The sequence below is a fragment of the Morus notabilis genome, unplaced genomic scaffold (assembly GCF_000414095.1).
Source record: "Morus notabilis unplaced genomic scaffold, ASM41409v2 Scaffold1195, whole genome shotgun sequence".
In the NCBI taxonomy this organism is placed as follows: Eukaryota; Viridiplantae; Streptophyta; class Magnoliopsida; order Rosales; family Moraceae; genus Morus; species Morus notabilis.
This window is the reverse complement of record NW_010361025.1, coordinates 252398-270454: the sequence shown is the minus strand read 5'-3', so window position 1 is coordinate 270454 and position 18057 is coordinate 252398. Positions and strand designations below refer to the sequence as shown.

Here is an 18057-nt window from a genome sequence, read left to right as displayed (position 1 = left end):
AGATATAATTCGAATTTCACCTAAGTGAACATAAGCAATGGTGACGTTCCTAACAAGACCTTGGTTTAGACTTGTAAATGTTCATGAATCCAAGATAGATCACAAGGCCGGAATAGTGCTAAATGATTGGAACAATTTTTGAAATCTGGGATAACACATATGTGATATATTTCCGTTATTTGCTTAAGAGACAAAGTTTAATGCGAAGCACACTATTGTCTCGTGAATACTTTGAAGTATAGTCACTAAGTAAAGGTTAAAATCGAAAGATACCTTCATGTATGTATGTGTTTATCGTTGTTAATTCTGAAGAAATATTACAATCTAGTGGGGGATTGTTAGAGAGATTGTAATATATCTCTCAATTTCGATATCACAAAATTGGCTTAAAAAAATTCGAAAAGAGTGGGCTGATACTAGCACGCGCTGCAGTGCGCAGGAGTGCGCACTGCAGCGCATGGACGCGCTGCAGCGCCCTTGGGCACTGCAGCCTGCGCAAAACAGACCTCTCGGGTCTGTTTTGCTAAGCCCGCGCGCTGCAGCGCACGGACGCGCTGCAGCTCGCGCTTGGGCGCTGCAGCCTGCGCAAAACAGACATCTCGGGTCTGATTTTACTAAGCCCACGCACTGCAGCGCGCCTCTTGGGCGCTGCAACACAAATTGTTAACGGAAAATGTGTTTTCATGTGTTTTAGTTATCTGAAAGGTCTCGAACCATTGCATATATTTGTGATATGTTTTTTCACATATCTGAGCACTTATTAACAATAGAAATAACTATTGATATAAGTGTATCAGCATATAAAAGATAACCTTCAAATTAAAAAGGTATCTTTATGTGAAAGGTTGTAACACTTAAAGAAGATGGATGCATCTATGTCTTTATATGATGGACTTCAGAAAATACAGATAATTGATTGTTCTGGAACTCAATATTTTTTTACTGGATATTGTGTTCAAGGGTTTGCTGTATCTTGGGGGTAATTTTCCATTTAAAACTCATTAGCAAACTTTGAGAAGTGAGGGCAAATAAAACCTTAAAAGAAAGTATTCATATACGCCTCAAACCCTCTTTCTACTTTCTCTATTCTTTTCATCCTCTCAATTCCGAATTTCTTCAACATAGTATGCTCTTCGTAGTTAATCCCCAACTCTTTTAGCCTATATATATATATATATTACACACATTATAACAACACAGGAAAATTTATTTTTTTTTTGGTATTTTAGTACTTTGGACCCAAGGGAGCAAAGAAAATGTAATATACCAGGACATAGATAGCATCATCGCTATGTTTAAGTTAATTAAGTCAAAAAAGATTTTTGACATTTTCAGTTGTTGCACTTGGCTGCTTGACATTACGTCTAGTTATTTTGCTTAATATATTTTTATCTACAATTTGAGAATTAGCAACAGTAAGATGTTCACCTAATTATAGAACCGTTTTCTCTTTGCTTTGTAAATTGTGTTTAGTGATTTAGAAGTAATAGAGGGTGGGTAAGATGGTGTACAAAGGTAAATATTAGTTATTATTCAAATGTTATCTTTTGTTCTATATAGGAATCGATCATGAGGCGCTTCACTACTTCTTACGTTGGTGATGTATAGGTTTCACATTATGGTTTTGAAATGGCAGTTTATGCTATTAGTTTTGTTATATAATAAGCCAATATGGGAATTTATATTGAAAACAAATTGTGCCAAAGGCACCACTTATCCCTTTAATTAATACCCAATTTATGGTATTCTTTTCTCTTTGTTGATTTATCTTTTTCAATGTGAAATCTGAATAATATTATATGGTACTTTTTTATTTAATACGTGACGTGAGGACAAAATTTAGGAGGTTACACAATTTAGAAAGCTGATCCTCCTCTAGGGCCGTAAGAAATCACCCCAAACCCGACGAATCCGCCAAGCCGAGCTGACCCTACTTGAAAATCACGGATTTCTAATTTTTTATTTAATTTTTAGTTTTAATTATGCCTAACCCACACTGCGCGTGTAGGGGCGCGGGGTGGGGTTACATGAACCCGAGATAACCCTACCCGGCCGAACATGTTCAAAGTAGGTAAAACAATGTCCAACACTTCATATTTTTACTTTCATAAGTTTATGGACTTTATGCTTTTAAACTGTTAACTTATTTATGTTTTGGATTCACAGTTTGTATAAAAAATGCTTGTATGTCATAGTTGTTGAATTAGGACATTCTTTATTTACATTGGAAGTATTTAATTTCAAAGTGAGTGTTTTAATTGTTCACCTTGCATTTAGACCCCCTCTTGATGGAAAGACATGTTCTGTTTGATAATGATTTCTTCTGTAACAAGCACATATTAATTAACTAAAAATTGATTAAAATTGATGAAGTCATAGATTAAAATTAGTTTTCACCAACCCAAGTAACCCGATCCTACCCGAGATCACCCGAAAAGTTGCGAGTTTGTAGACTTAAAAGAGTGTCACAGCCTAAAATTTTTTCAACCTGCACTGATCGGGTAAGCTCAATTTTTCGGCTCAACCCTACCGTATTCAGCCGATTTACACCCCTATCCTCCTCTGACACGCTTAGCTGTTTGCCTGTCTCTCTCGTCTCTCTCTCTAATCTCTCTCTATATAAAATTCAAAACAACTCCCGGCTCTCTCTCTCTTCTGTGTTTAAGTCAAAATCTTCTCTCCTCTATACACGCTCAGCTCAGACTCCTCTCATCTCTTCCTTCTCTAACACACACCCACACTCTCTCTCAATGGTCTCTGAAGAACAAGTTATGACGAACTTAGTTAGGATAGAGACCATAAACGAAAATAGAAAGCCTGAAGGGTTAAACCTCCAGATCCTATATTTGTTAAAAAAAATTGAGATGTCGTTGATGAGTATTCGGGAGGTCTATATATATAGAGCAATTGTTGATTCGAAAGTCTCCAAATCAATCTTCATCTCGACTAAAAAAAATGGCTGAGTTTCCAAAATTTATCTCACGCGCAGTATTTTTTTAACTTTTATATTTCATTTACCACTATTTTTACTCTAATTTTGTTTTACAATATTTTCATTTTTTTTTCTTCTGATTCACAGTACTACTAGCCTCTTAAAGCGTCGTAATGCCACTGGTAACTGGTCAGGGGGTACACCAAGAGATCACACTTCCAAGCCGCGGAAGAGAATTTTCGAAGAACGACAAAGGCTTGAGGCGGACATACAAAAATTGAAAGATCAACAAAAAAGAGACAAAGAAAAAGAAGGTATATTGAAAAAACAGCTGAAGAAACTACAGAAAAAAATGAACAAGTTAAAGGGGAAGGCAAACCCTGACGACTACTACTACAGTAGTGATAACAGTGACTATAATAGCGGCAACAGCACCAGCAGCAACAACACCAGCGGCAACTACACCAGCGGCAAAACCCCAGCACCAGCGGCAACAACCCCAGCAGCGGCAACTACACCAGCGGCAACTACACCAGCGGCAACTACTCCGATTACTATAGCGACTACGGCGGCGAGGAGTAGAAGACGTTGTTGTGTTTTATTGCTTCGGGTTTTTTTTTTTTCTTTTCTGTGTTTAATTTAAGACAGTTATGTTTTATTGCATTGGATTTTTTTTCCTGTGTTTAATTTTAGTTCAATGTGTTTTATACTTTTATGTTTTGCATTGTGTTTTTTTCTGTGTAATTTATTTTTCTGTGTATTTTATTTGTCTGTGTTTATTATTTTTCTGCCAAGTGTACTTTTTATTTGCCTATATATGTTGGGGACGTGACAGGGACAGCCCGGCAATAAATTTGCAGTTCTCTTCATCTCATGCACTTCAGCACGGGAAGCTTTGTCCGTCATCCGATGCTGAGAGCCTGGTTTACCTCATTCTCTTCGTGTGCGGGGGAAGCATGGAGCAGCAAGATTCTATGGAGTCAGCTTTGCAATGGAGGGAGAGAATATGGGCAAAGCGTTTGGTACAGCAGAAGCTGGGAGAGGTTTCAGCTATACTAAAGGCATTTGCTGATTATGTGGACAGTCTTTGTGGAACACCATACACTGTGGACCATGACATATGGTTGAAGAGATTGAGTAGGGCAGTGGATGATTCTTCAGCAGAAGCAGAAGTAGAAGCAGATAATAGGGGCAAGAAAATGATTGAACAAGTAGCCATTACATTAGCATTGGAGGACGTTGCTGAATCATCTGGAACATCTGGGGTTGTTTGCTAGTTTTTGGGTTTTTTTTTTTTTTTTTTTTTTGTCGTTTGCAATCACTGATTACAGAATTTGCATATATATATATATATATATATATATATGTATATGTACATTTTGGTGGGTGGGATTCAGCTGTGGCTTCTTCTTCATCAAAATGTGCAAAAGGATTAGTAGTACATACTCCAATTATCAATATGTATCATTGATGATGCATAACCATTTATGTGGCACTAGAATATACCTTTTCACATAGCAGGAAGTAAACTCACAGATCACCACCTACTATTTTGATATCACCATTCACCAACACCAATAATGATATATAAGGCCCCCTTTTTTTCCTTGTAAACTTATCATGTACTTTACCTCCTGTACAGGTTACAAAATTTATAGTCATTCTTAAGTGAAATTCATCATTCACAAGTTGATCTTTGTTTAACTGCTGAATCTGTGAGCTTTAAAAAAAATGCTACTGAAACTATGAAAAGACTGTCAATTTTGATGTGAAAGAAGAAGAAGAAAAAAAAAGAATTCTTAGAAATACTATACAGTTTGTGTTTCTTTCTCCCTTTTGTCATCGAAATATTTTGTATTAAGTTGGCGTGCACAGCACTATTTCTTATTTTTATTTATTTATCTGATTTTGACTTATTTATTCATGCTTGATTTTGAATTTTCTTTAGCTGAGAGAGTGTTACTAATTAAATCACATTGCTGTTGAACGACGTCGTTCGTAAATTGGGCCGCTCGACGTCGGTTTATGTTAAACGACGCACTGCTAGTAAATTCTTTCCTTTTTTCTTTGCAAGTAGTTTCTCGAGAACCAAATAAACATTTTTTCAATTACATCTTTAATTGTCAATTTTTTCGCAAAAAAAAAAAAAAAAAAAAAGAAAAAGAAAAAAAACATTCATGAAAGTTGCTGATAGTTATTCTATTCTTCATGCGACTATGTAATGACCGGCTGACTAAATGAATTCATTTCTACATTATTTTGTTTCTGGAGTCATAAACCGACGTTGGTTTATGTTAAACGACTTTGTTTAATAATTGTTGTTGGTAAAATGGGCATCCTAACCTAACCTAAAGGCTGACTAATAAATGGATTCATTTCTATGTAAATTTGTTTCTTGAGCCATAAACCGACGTTGGTTTATGTGAAACAACGTCGTTTAAAATAATAAAAAATAGTAAAAAATAAGCCAATATGAAAAGTTTAAGAAAGTATATAGGTCAATTTTTAGTTATAGAAATTAATGGACCATAACTTGTCAAGTTATGGTTCATAACCAGATAAGTTATGGATAAACTTGTCAAGTTATGGTTCATAGCCAAACAAGTTATGGACAATAACTGTGAATTATGGACAATAACTTGTCAAGTTATGGTTCATAACCAGACAAGTTATGGACAAAAACAGTAATTTAGCCTATTTATTAACTTATGTAAACTATTAGCCTATTAATTTTAATTCATCTCAAATCTTGACCTATTTCCCTCTTTCTCCCTTTAATAATTGTTGTTGGTAAATTGGGCTGCCCAACCAAAAGACCCATCCCAAGTACAATAAGTTAAAACTGTACAAAAAAACTGTAAAACCAAAACCGACCGCTTAAAAACTGAAAATGACGGTGCCATGTGGAACCGAACACAATCGGTTCGATTAACTGACCGAACTGTCTCAAAATCGATTCAGTTTCAGTTTTGCATTTAGAGGTTCGGTTTTTAACCGAACCGACCGAGATGGAGAAATTTTTTTCCTTTTCAAGTCTATGTTGTCGTCTTCACTCCTAATTGTCGTGTTTACATGTCACAAAACACACAACACGCACAAACTCCTTCATTTCTCTCTGCCTCTCTCAGTCTCACTCTCACCCTCACCTCTCAGTCTCTCACGGAAGCCCTTGCCGCCGCCTCTCTCCTCAGTCGTCCCCGCTCGCACGTCCGCCTCTGGCTCTGCTGTGGTTTCTTGGTTTTCTCTCTGCCGCTCTCAGTCTCACGGTGAAAGAAGCCCTAGCCGGCGGCCGCCGCTCTGTCGATCTTCTCAGTCCTCCTCGGGCTCGCACGTCCGCCTCCGCTAAGCTCCGCCGTGGTTTGGCTTTTGTTTCTCCACTTTCTATTTGCATCAAGCTTGGTCGATTGCCGATTGCTGATTGTTTCTCCACTTGTTCGTGTTCATGTTTGTCTGCTGAAATATTAGATTAGACGTTGTTAAATAAATGCATATTCCTCTATTTTATGTTGGATCGCATGGTGCCTAACAGCCCTTGTTCGAAAGCTCTGGTTGATATTATTTTCATAAACAAAATGGTGATATATACACTCAATTTGCATAAACAATGGGATTTCTGCTCATTATTTTCTTCATTCTCTGGTTGCTTAAGAAATGGCATTGGGCGTTCTTTGAATTCTCAAATGCCATTTTTCTGGAATTTTAGATTCCTCTGAATTGCCTGGAATTCTTTGTTTTCTGCAATTTTCCTTTTCCGTTTCTCCTGTTTTTATGACTTAATTATGAATAGGATATTTATGCTTTATTTTGGCTGCCACCGACTACCGACTGTGAATATTCATTTTGGCAGTAGTTTAGGCAAGTTTCTTTATCACAACCAAGCATAGTTGAACTTTATCACAACACGCACAACTTCACTACTTAAAGTTGAGCTTTTTAATTATGCTTTCGACTTCTTAATTTCTTACGACAATTTGAATGTTTTTTAAACTTGTGTTTGTGCAATTATCAATTTTGATGTTGTATTTTGTATTCATTTATTGTGATTACATGTTTGCAACTTTGCATTGAAAGAAAGTTTTACATTTTTTCGTATTTACGCGTCAAAAATGCAACTAAAGATGCTGGTAACCTGATGGTTAACTGAGGTCGCCTTCATGATTTCCAAAACTGAAAACCGACCGAAACCGAATCGAAACCGAGCCGAACCGAATATTGTTACATGCGGTTTGGTTTCAATTTTCACTTTCAAAAAAAACCGACATGGTTGGTTCGGCTAACGAACCAACCAAAACTGACGGTTTTTAACCAACGAACACTCCTACAATAAGTGGAAGTTTTTAACATCTTTAAAAATATTTCAATCAAAAAATCTTTTTTTTTGGAGGTACTTTTCCTTTGTCGGGATCTCGGTATACGCATTCCTCTGGTCATTGGATATTGCATTATTATTGGTATTTTGTAATTTTCATTTAGTATGACTACAATTCCCATTTTAATATGCGGTTTTAATGGTTACTCGAATATTTACTTATTAATGGGTATTGTTATTTTAACTGTAAAATATTAATCCGTCGGTTATAATAAATTAGATAGATGATCAAAAAATTAATGACAATTAACAAAATTAGGTTTTTATTAATCACGTTATTAAATTTTTATATTTAACAATAATTACCGATAAAAGCGTAACTATTAAAAATAAGTTTATATATTCCCTTCTCCTAAGTGCACTTTCCTCATAAAAAAATTACATACACGTAACCCCTCACATGGCAAGTTTAGGTTGAAAACAGTATACTTAGAGCGAAAATAGATAAAGGAAACAACAAGCAACGCTAATAAACATTCATTGTCTAAAAAACGAGGCAAGTCAATAAAAAAATATGCTCCGAAAAAAAGCAAGTCAACTAGAAAAAAATACGTCGAAAATATATAATCAAAATTAGTTGGTATTACAAGTCCTATGTTTTTTAAAATTAAGAATTAATAAAAATTATAATATTCTTAAATTGGACATTTTATGTAATTATTTTATTAATAATCGCTAATTAAAGTTGGTTAAATAAAAAAATTTTATTTAGTAAGTACAAAGCGGTCAAATAAGAAATCTGAATAATATTATATGGTACTTTTTTATTTAATACGTGACGTGAGGACAAAATTTAGGAGGTTACAAGATATAAGATCCAAAGAGAAAGCCTTCTGATCCTCCTCTGACATGCTTAGCTGTTTGCCTGTCTCACTCGTCTCTCTCTTCTCTCTCTCTCTCTCTCTCTCTTATTCTGTCAGTCAGTCTCTCCCCTGCTTCGCTCACTCTCTACATCTCTCCTCCCCCCGCAGAATCAAAGTTCAAAGCTTTTTCTTCATCCAGGTTTGATTGCTGGGCTTTTATTTTATTTTATTTTAAATTAAATCACTGCTTTGTCTTGATTGCTCCCTGGGTTTCGTCTTAATGGAGCTTAACTGAAAAAAAAAAAAATTTGTTTTTTTGGGGTGCAATAGCTCTTTGATGACAAACAGATTGTTGTTGATTATTTACATCTTTTAATCATGCAATGATACTCATATATATATTGATTTAAATTCAGACAGTTTGTGGAGAACAATTACCAATTTGATCACGAGCTGTTAATATTCATTATGGCCTGCACAACAAACAAAGGCCTAAAGAGAGGCTTAAGATTGATTGACTGCTTCAATTATCACGAGTCTCTTAAATGGATCTTTTTAGTGCCCAATTTACAACATCGTCTCTCCTTCTATTCCTCCACATCAAGAATATTCATCAGGTATACAAATTTTGCTCCTTTATTTATTTATTTGTTTGTTAAGGTTGTGTGCGTGTCTTTGATTCCTATTGTAAATCAAAACGCAATGTGTTTGGGGCTTTAGGGTGCCTATTTTAATTATTCATTTTAAGTCTATTTTTCCTCTCTCTGTAATTTCATTTTATGATTGAAAAATTCTGACACGAAGTTGGTTATTATGGCAGCTCAAATATTTTGTATAAAGGGAGGAACAAAATAACGTCAATACCAAGAGTACTTCCCCAGGACACACGTTCTAATTTTCGTATCTTATGCAAACCGAGTTTATACAGTACTGCTTTTGTAAGTTTACCAATTAATTCATACTTATATATGTATTTGATTTTAAATTTTATATATATTACTCATTGTCTTTGGCTTTGTGTGTGTATATCTTGTCGCCTAATTTTTCCTTGTTCTAATTATGTTTTGTAAGTGGTCAAAGAAAATTATTCTTTGAAAATACATCCTACATATAACAAATATGCAGTATGTTCCTTTATGAATTTGTATTCTTCTCTCTATCGTTGTCGATGAATTCACCTTACTCATTAATTTTAGGTAAAGCCTTGTGCTTACATTGATTTGATGGTGAAGTCAAAAAGTAGTATTATGAAGATGCAAGATAATTTGGAGGGTTTTTTAACTTCCGAACTTCCCTTTCATCCAAAACTTATTCGAGGGCAGTTGAAAAATGGGTTGCGTTATTGTATTTTGCAACACAAAAGACACCCAAACAGGTAAAGTAGTCTTTCTTTCATTAGAGAATTCTAAAGGCATGTTTGGAGGAGGGATTTAAACCACCTTGGTTTTGGTTCTTTCTTTCTTTCGCCACCAACAATTATGTTATTGTCCTCTAGCTTGTCTTCTCGAAAGCCATGGTTTGAGTAATATCGTTCCCCGCCATGTCATTCTTATTCTTAATCTCCATAAAACCCTCAGATTGCTTAATTAATTAATGGGTAATCTTAACAAGTATTCTTTAAAAGTATGTGGGTCGGGATTTTTATCCCTTACTCTTGATTAATGGCTTTTTTAGTCAAATAATTACACTAACATAAGGGTATTTTCTCTTAATATTAAAATGTTAGGGGTGCATGATATAATACAATTCCATACAATTCTTTTTACAGGAAAAAATTGTATATATATTATTCTTGCGTTGAATTATATATAGAACGAGATATACGATACTATTGATATTGATTTTATAGGTTTGAAGCACACCTAGAAGTTCATGTGGGGCCAGTGCATGAAGAGGATGATGAACAAGGCCTTGCACATATGACTGAACATGTTCTTCTTGACTGTGATAGCTTTTTTCAACTTCCCGGGCCAGATTCTGGGAAAGCAGCATATACTAGTTTCAACCAAACGGTTTATCACATCACTTCACAAACCATATTGGAGGTTTCTTGTTCATTAATTCTCATTTCTTCATGCTATGTATTTAGAAAGTTTGAGTTTATACAATCATTAACTCACAGTTTAATCCAATTCATACATTAATAACTTGTATAATTGTAGTCTAATACATTTTGTTTTGACCTAATTTTGTGTTTATTTTAGCATTTTAATGAAGATCTACCTGATGAAGATCTTGTTCCCTACGTCCTCAATTATTTAAATGAGGTATATGCCCAAATGTTAAAATATTTATGAGTCTTACTATTTGTTTTGTATGCACGCTATTCAATTAATCTGCTTTTCTATGATAAAAAGTTACAATAATTTTATTTTTAAGCAAAATTAGCACAGTGCATTAATTATTCGTGATACAGATAGCTTTCAAGCCAAAGATCCGAGCTTCTTATCTTGAAAAGCAACGAGACATTGTGCTTTCAGAATTACAAATGGGGGATGCAATTGATCATCGTATTGAACTCCAGGTTTGAGAGACAATATCAACGGATATGTATTTTGTGTGTGATTTATTTTGTTTTTATTCACGGTAGATCACTTTAAATTTTACATTATGTTAGTTGTACCAACATATGCATTCGGAGAACAAGTTGAGTAAAAGGTGTAATATTTTGGGACTGGAGGAACAAATTAAGAAGTGGAATGTTGCTCAAATAAAGAAATTCCATAACCGTTGGTACTTTCCTGGCAATGCAACCTTATATATTGTTGGGGATATCAACGACGTTTCTAAAACAATTGATGCAATACAAGTAAGATTGATATATAAGTCTTGTGTAACATTAATTATCACTTTTTGGCTTTAAGATGCTCTCTAAATTAAAATTACTTTCTTTTTGCAGGCAGCCTTTGGAAAATCTAACAAGAGATCATCTGCAATGTTAAAAAATAGAAGACCGGATCATCCTATTCGGCCTCTATTAACAATATACCATAATTGGTCCCTCCCTAAATGCAACATAGATGATCAAAGGCCTCCAGTACAAATTTTCCAGCACAACCTCATTCACAACTTTTCCTTTCATATTTGCTCAAAGGTTAATGATAATGATATTATGACGGCTTTGGGCATATCTAGTTCAATTTGTGTAAGAGGTTTTAATAGAAAGTGATTGATTAATTTAATTATCATAGGATTATCTAAGAAACATCATTTATATAGGTAAAGCAGGTCCTCTTTTTAACATAAAGAAATATTAAATGCTTTGTTAAGTTGATTTGTAGTAAACTACTATTAGCTATCCATTGTCGTTAAGCATTTTTCAGGAATTGAAAAAAAAAGGGAAAATTTTTTTTGTTCCTTTTCATTACTTTGCGTTTTCTCAAGCTTTATTTTAGTAACTTTATGAAAAATCATTGCAGATTCCACTGAATAAGTTAAAAACATACGGTGACTTACGGAATTTTGTAATGAAGCAAATATATCTATCTATTTTGGATTTCCGAATTAATGCAAAATACGAGGTACGTTCCATTTAATTTTTAGTTTGATCAATTCTTGTTTAATTCAAGACTAAATTCTAGGTAAAATACAGAAATACTTGTTTAATTTTTAGTTTGAAGCAACTACTTGTTTGATTTTTAGTTTGATCCATTTTATTTTTTTTTATTCTAGGTAAAATACTTGTTTCATTACTTTTTTTTATTGTAATTAACCCCGGGCAAAATACAGAAATTCTCTGGGCAAGTAGTTCTTAGCTCTCATCCCATAAATGTGTACCTAATAAGAGGTCTATCATTATGTCAAGATTTCTCTTGTCTACTTACCACCAAATTTATATGATAAGTTTATTTTTCTCAAAGTTATATATTATAAAATAATAACTCTATTCTAGTGGGGTTGCTCCACACAGTTAGAATTTTGGGTGATATATTATTTAAAATTTTTTATTATATATCCTTTCGTTCTGCTTTATGTGTGTCTATACATACATACATATATATATATATATTCTACTATAATTATGTAACATGTATCTAATTAGCAACTTTAATGTTATATATAAAATTTTTCAGAGTTCAAATTCATCGTCAAGAATAATGGAATTAAACCATTGGGATTTTGGTCAATTCGGATGTGCCTGTACTAGTCTTGCTATGGCAAGTGAGCCACGAGATTGGGAAACTACAATAAAAATGGCTTTTCACGAGGTTTGTACTTTAATCCCTCTACCTGTGATCAGAAGCAAACTTTTTGTTGTCTTCGTAGCATGCATCATATAGTTGATACAATATAAGTGGTGCATTTGGCACAATTTGTTTCCAATATAAATTCCCATATTGGCTTATTATATAACAAAACTAATAGCATAAACTGCCATTTCAAAACCATAATGTGAAACCTATACATCACCAACGTAAGAAGTAGTGAAGCGCCTCATGATCGATTCCTATATAGAACAAAAGATAACATTTGAATAATAACTAATATTTACCTTTGTACACCATCTTACCCACCCTCTATTACTTCTAAATCACTAAACACAATTTACAAAGCAAAGAGAAAACGGTTCTATAATTAGGTGAACATCTTACTGTTGCTAATTCTCAAATTGTAGATAAAAATATATTAAGCAAAATAACTAGACGTAATGTCAAGCAGCTAAGTGCAACAACTGAAAATGTCAAAAATCTTTTTTGACTTAATTAACTTAAACATAACGATGATGCTATCTATGTCCTGGTGTATTGCATTTTCTTTGTTATATATATATAATCTAAATGTCGAATGACATGCAGGTTCGAAGGCTAAAAGAGTTGGGGATTAACTACGAAGAGCTTACTATTCACAAGGATGCAATTGTGAAAGATAATACAATTCTTAGACGCGTGCTTGATAACACTTCGTCTCACGACGCCGTTAAGTTTATCATGTATAATGACACACTTGGCCACACTACAATGGAGCAAAGGGAAGCAGATGAAAGTTTAGCAGCTGTTGCTACAACAATTACACTGGAAGAGGTAATCAATTAAAATATATAAGATTGTTATTATTTGCAAAATATGCAAAATCGTTTTTTAAGGGGGGTGAAGGGTTCTAGTACTACCATATGTAAAAAATGTTTTTAGGGTGGTTTGGTTCGGGTACTCAACCGCACAATTAAGTTTTAAACTACTGATTTTTGACGGTAAGTTTCGTTCTTTCAGTTTAGCTATTCTATATTTTATTATTATCACAATTCATGATACCGTTAAATTTATCATCCATAAATAAACACTTCACCATTTTTTATTTTTTTGAGATTTTAACTATTTACATTGTGAAACATCGAAGGAAAAGGCCTTTTGAACTTTGGCCTTTAAAGCTTTAAATTTGAAGGGTTAGGAAACACTAATTTTAACTAATACGAATCTCTTAACTTTTTTTTTCTCCTTCTAATTCTAACTATGGCGCAGCCAAAAAGGATGTGTAAAGGGCTTGATTTGATTAATCATTTGATGAGGTTGGGTTCATCAACACTCATTTTTTCACTGTATATATCATTCTTTCAATTTTAGCTAATCTATATTATATTATTGTTATGAGGTAAATTCTATTGGCGCCCAATTGTTAGAGTTTGTTTCCGATTTTGGAAAGCCTAGTGCACCTGTTCCCACAACAATCATGGCATGTGCTCCAAGCACTTGTGAGGTGAATGGAGAACTAATCAAGTTCACCATAAATCGTAGCGAGATTGAATTTGCTATGAAACAAGGATTAGAGGAGGTTGTTCATGCTGAACCTGAGGTGATGGTCTTTTCTATTATTAAAATATTGTCAAGAAAGATTATAATCGTCTTCTACATAGAAATATTTTTATTCTAATTATTCTCTCTCTATATATAATTTGTCGATGCAGATTGAGATTCCAACAGAGTTAATATCTTCATCAGAATTACAAGAATTATGGCTAGAGCGCCAACCAACCTTCATTCCTCCAATCAGTTCAAAGCCAAATGTGATGAAACTTCATGATAAGGGAACCGATACAACTCAACTTCGTCTTTCAAATGGAATTTCTGTTAATTATAAGGTAATACTAACCAAAGGAGTTATACGTGTTAAGTATATGTTGGTTGTTTGGCAAAAAAAAAAAAAAAAGAAAGGAAATTAGTCCCACATTCATTTGGAAGCAATAGGGAAGGGTCTTTGAGCCCAAATACTTTGTTTCAAATGCCTCGAGTTACATCACTTAGTGAATGTTTGGATTGAGTGGGTGTGTTAGACATTGTTGAGAGTGAGAGAATCCTCGAGTTACATCACTTAGTGATCTACAATTGGATATTATATTCCTTTTGTGTTCATGTTTTGTAATATTTTCTCTAACATATATACCGACCCTCCCTTAATCAAGTTGAATTAGTCCCGCGCGTATCTTATGTTTTCTTTGGTGCATTCACATGATCCTAAGATTGAATATATTCACAAATTCATATATGTCAGATTTCAAAAAATGAAGGTGAAGAAGGTGTAATACGAGTTATAATAGATGGTGGAAGAGCACGTGAAAGTTCAGATTTAAAGGGAGCTATTGTTGTCGGTGTTCAAACTCTTTTTGAAGGTGGTTGTGTTGGTAACTTTACCAAGGAACAGGTAATTATATTCTGTAGTTTAATATATGTGTATATACATATAGTATATAGCTTTTGCATTTTCTGAGTATATATCGAAGGTAAGAATAGTCGCATAAATTTAAAACAACATTTTGTCTAGGTAAAACTCTTTTGTTTGAAAAATATGATTGATTATTCCTTGGAGTCCACCGAAGAATTTATTTCAGTGGAGTTGAGCTTTACAACAAGAGAAAATGGGATGCAAGCAGCTTTCCAATTGCTTCATATGTTACTTGAGGTAATCCGAATATATATAATTATGTTTACATTTTTTCCTTTTAAAAAAGTTTTGTTGTGTAGTTTGTGCGTGTGGTAAAGCTTAGTACTAATGTTTTCCTTTATCGACATTCTTAAGTAATGTTGGTTGGTTGCTTTGTTTCTGATCATGCAGCAAAGTGTTTGGTTAGAAGATGCATTTGATAGAGCAAGGCAGTTACACTTCTCAAAATTTCAATCCAATTTGAAGAGTTTAGAGCAATCCACCACTCGCAAAATGATGTTAGACATGTTGGGTGGAGATGAACGATTTGTCAAGCCAACACAAATATCATTACAAAATTTAACTTTGCAATCTGTCAAGGATGCAGTGTTAAACCAATTTAGGGGAAATAACATGGAGGTAGGTGTGTAACTTTTGTTATTTTAATTTAATTTAATTTAATTCACAAATAAATTGAACAGTTCTTATTATTTATTTCAAATGTTTCTTTTTAGGTAAGTATAGTGGGAGACTTCTGTGAGGAAGATATAGACTCTTTTATTATTCACTATTTAGGTACAGTTAAAGCTACGAGAAATTTCAAGATTGAGGTGCCTCAATATAATCCAATTAAGTACGGCGCTTCTACATCCCATATGCAATCACAATCACAAGTACGAAGTGTAACCATTATATTCACTTTATTTATAGTTTTAAAAGTAGCTTTAGAATCTTTTTTTACAAGGATTATTTTATCAGGTCTATTTAAAGGATACTAAAGAGAGATCATATGCATGTGTCGCTGGCCTTACACCGAATATGTGGGGGTTCACCATTGATGGAAAGCACTATCTTAAGTCGAAGTTCATCGAGGGGCCGAGTTTGCATAACAAACTTCGTGGCCATCCGCTTTTCTTTGGCATCACGATGGAGTACTTGACTTACATTTTAGACTCTATGTAATTCAACTTGACAATAATTCTAATTTATTTTTAAATACAAAAATAACATTTATGCAAATAAATGAATGTTAAATAATTTTTTGATTTCATATTTATACGTTTAGTAATGGATATACTTTGGATTTTAGTTCTAACTAAAATAATGATACTAATGTGTTAATTTTACTGTTATTTTATACAGAATCGGTGCAAATATAAACGCTTCTAGTTTGTCATATGAAGCAACATTCAATACACGCTTATTTGATAAGCTAAATCTTGGATGGTATATGATTTCTATAACATCAACTCCTTCTAAGGTAAGATTTGGTTTCCCTCTTTATATTAAAAAAAGAAAAAAAGCTTCTTCTGTTATTTGAGTCTCTTACAAAAGGTACATCTCTAGGTTCATGAATCTGTTGATGTATGCAAGAAAGTTCTTAAAGGTTTTCGTCACCATATGTTTTCTGAAGGATATTGTATGGTCGAGGTTAGCAACTCTTTAATTTAAATTATTAATAGTTGTTAGTTTGATTATATAATTCCTCTAAACACAATATGCACATATCATATATATAGACTCCAATAGTTTTTTTACCCTCACTATGTATTCGTAAAAAGAATATATACAGATTATATATTATGTAAATTGGGTAAATGATAATAAAGCAATTAATACATAAGGGTTCATTTGGTACGAGGATTTAAACCAGAGTGATTCTAATTATGATTCTAAAATCAGAACCATCATTCATGATTTTGGGTTCAAATCATGATTCTGAAACTATGATTCAGAATCAGAGGTTTGAATCACCTTGAATCAAGAGGGGGTGGTTTTAGAATCATGATTTAAATTAGTTTAAAACATCACATCAGATTCTGAATCATCCAAACCAAACACTGATTATGAATTACTGTAAAGCAAACATTGATTCTGAACCAAGATATAAAATCATGTTTTCTTTTTTATCTCTGGCTACTACCCACTAATACAAGAGCTCAAGTTCGTAATTGCTCTCTTTACATGAAAAGACAACCATTAGAATTTGAACACACAGCTTTTTAAATTTTTTCCTGTCCATGGATAAAATTAATAGGATTTTTCAATGGTTAGAAGAGTTATGCTGAGCAGACACGAAGATGAAATCAAGTCAAATGCCTATTGGCTGAATTTACTATGCCATATGCAACCTTCTTCTCTTCCAAGGAAGGTATATTAGTGTGTGTGTGTGTGTGTGTGTGTGTGTATGTTATGTGTAAATATATTTGCATAGAAGTAATCATGTTTAGATGTAAGAAGAGTGCCAATTTCACATCTTATAGATATTCACTGTTGCATTATATATGTGTGTATTAACAATATGACTTTTGTATTTTTTGTTCAGGACATTTCATGTTTCAAAGATCTTGCATCCTTGTATGAAGTTGTCAATATGGAGGACATATTTTTTTGCATACGATCAGTTAAAAGTTAATGATGATTCTATTTATTCATGCATAGGAATATCCAGGTAGTTTGAAATGACTAGTAAATCCGTGACGTTTTATATTACGTAGCTATAAACCCAATTAATATTAATTTAGCATTTTCAGTGTTTTTTCTTTTCACATCGTAAAGGAATTGTCTGTGAATCTGAAGACCTTTAAACAATTGCTACCATGTCCTTTAAATTGTTTATCATGATTTTTACAAACCACTTTCTTTTTTTGTCCGAGCTAAGAATGTGCTAATCAAAGCTTTAGAATAAGCTTTATTTGCTGCGCTAACATTTTTCTTTTAAATAAATACCAAAAGCCAACACTTATGGTAAAGTAATCTAATAGATCGGTTCATTTGGAGCGTTTTGTACGGTTAAGAAACAAATTAGGAAATTGTTCAACAATTTAGAAATATTGACAATCTCCCATTAAAAAAAAAGAATAAAAATAAGTCTGTTTCGCCTCATTAGCTATTCAAGTTTGACAAATACATGTACAAGCACAAAACATGCTATCTGGGATCAGAGAGCTAAAAAAAAGTCTAAAAAATTGCCCCAACAAAATATTGAATAAATATTTAACTATTGTTGTGCACCAATTAGTTTTTGTTTGTATGCAAATTACCTATACACAAAGTGTGAATAGCATTCCATGATTCAACTTTAAAATAATTTGAAAAAC

At 33.3% G+C, this 18057-nt stretch overlaps 1 protein-coding gene across 1 annotated transcript; it reads left to right on the top strand.

The window, feature by feature from the left end:
• The first annotated feature begins 8159 nt into the window (after positions 1-8159).
• On the top strand, positions 8160-17458 carry LOC21396297 (stromal processing peptidase, chloroplastic). The gene is made up of 22 exons (XM_024165637.1): positions 8160-8303; positions 8521-8721; positions 8925-9042; positions 9301-9479; positions 9954-10149; positions 10309-10371; positions 10521-10628; positions 11004-11198; positions 11524-11625; positions 12178-12312; positions 12901-13125; positions 13691-13891; positions 14004-14177; positions 14588-14737; positions 14858-14995; positions 15149-15376; positions 15472-15630; positions 15716-15915; positions 16100-16217; positions 16304-16387; positions 16995-17108; positions 17283-17458. Exons 2-22 carry the CDS (start codon positions 8573-8575, stop codon positions 17370-17372), a joined length of 3126 nt encoding a protein of 1041 aa, XP_024021405.1. The 5' UTR covers positions 8160-8303; positions 8521-8572; the 3' UTR covers positions 17373-17458.
• Positions 17459-18057: the final 599 nt, after the last annotated feature.

Excerpts from the sequence above, each read along its gene's own strand:
- LOC21396297 (XM_024165637.1), top strand. The coding sequence starts at position 8,573 with ATGGCCTGCACAACAAACAAAGGCCTAAAGAGAGGCTTAAGATTGATT. Across the intron at positions 12,313-12,900 it reads TAAAAATGGCTTTTCACGAG|GTTCGAAGGCTAAAAGAGTT; the intron begins GTTTGTACTTTA and ends AATGACATGCAG. Across the intron at positions 16,388-16,994 it reads AAGGATATTGTATGGTCGAG|GATTTTTCAATGGTTAGAAG; the intron begins GTTAGCAACTCT and ends TAAAATTAATAG.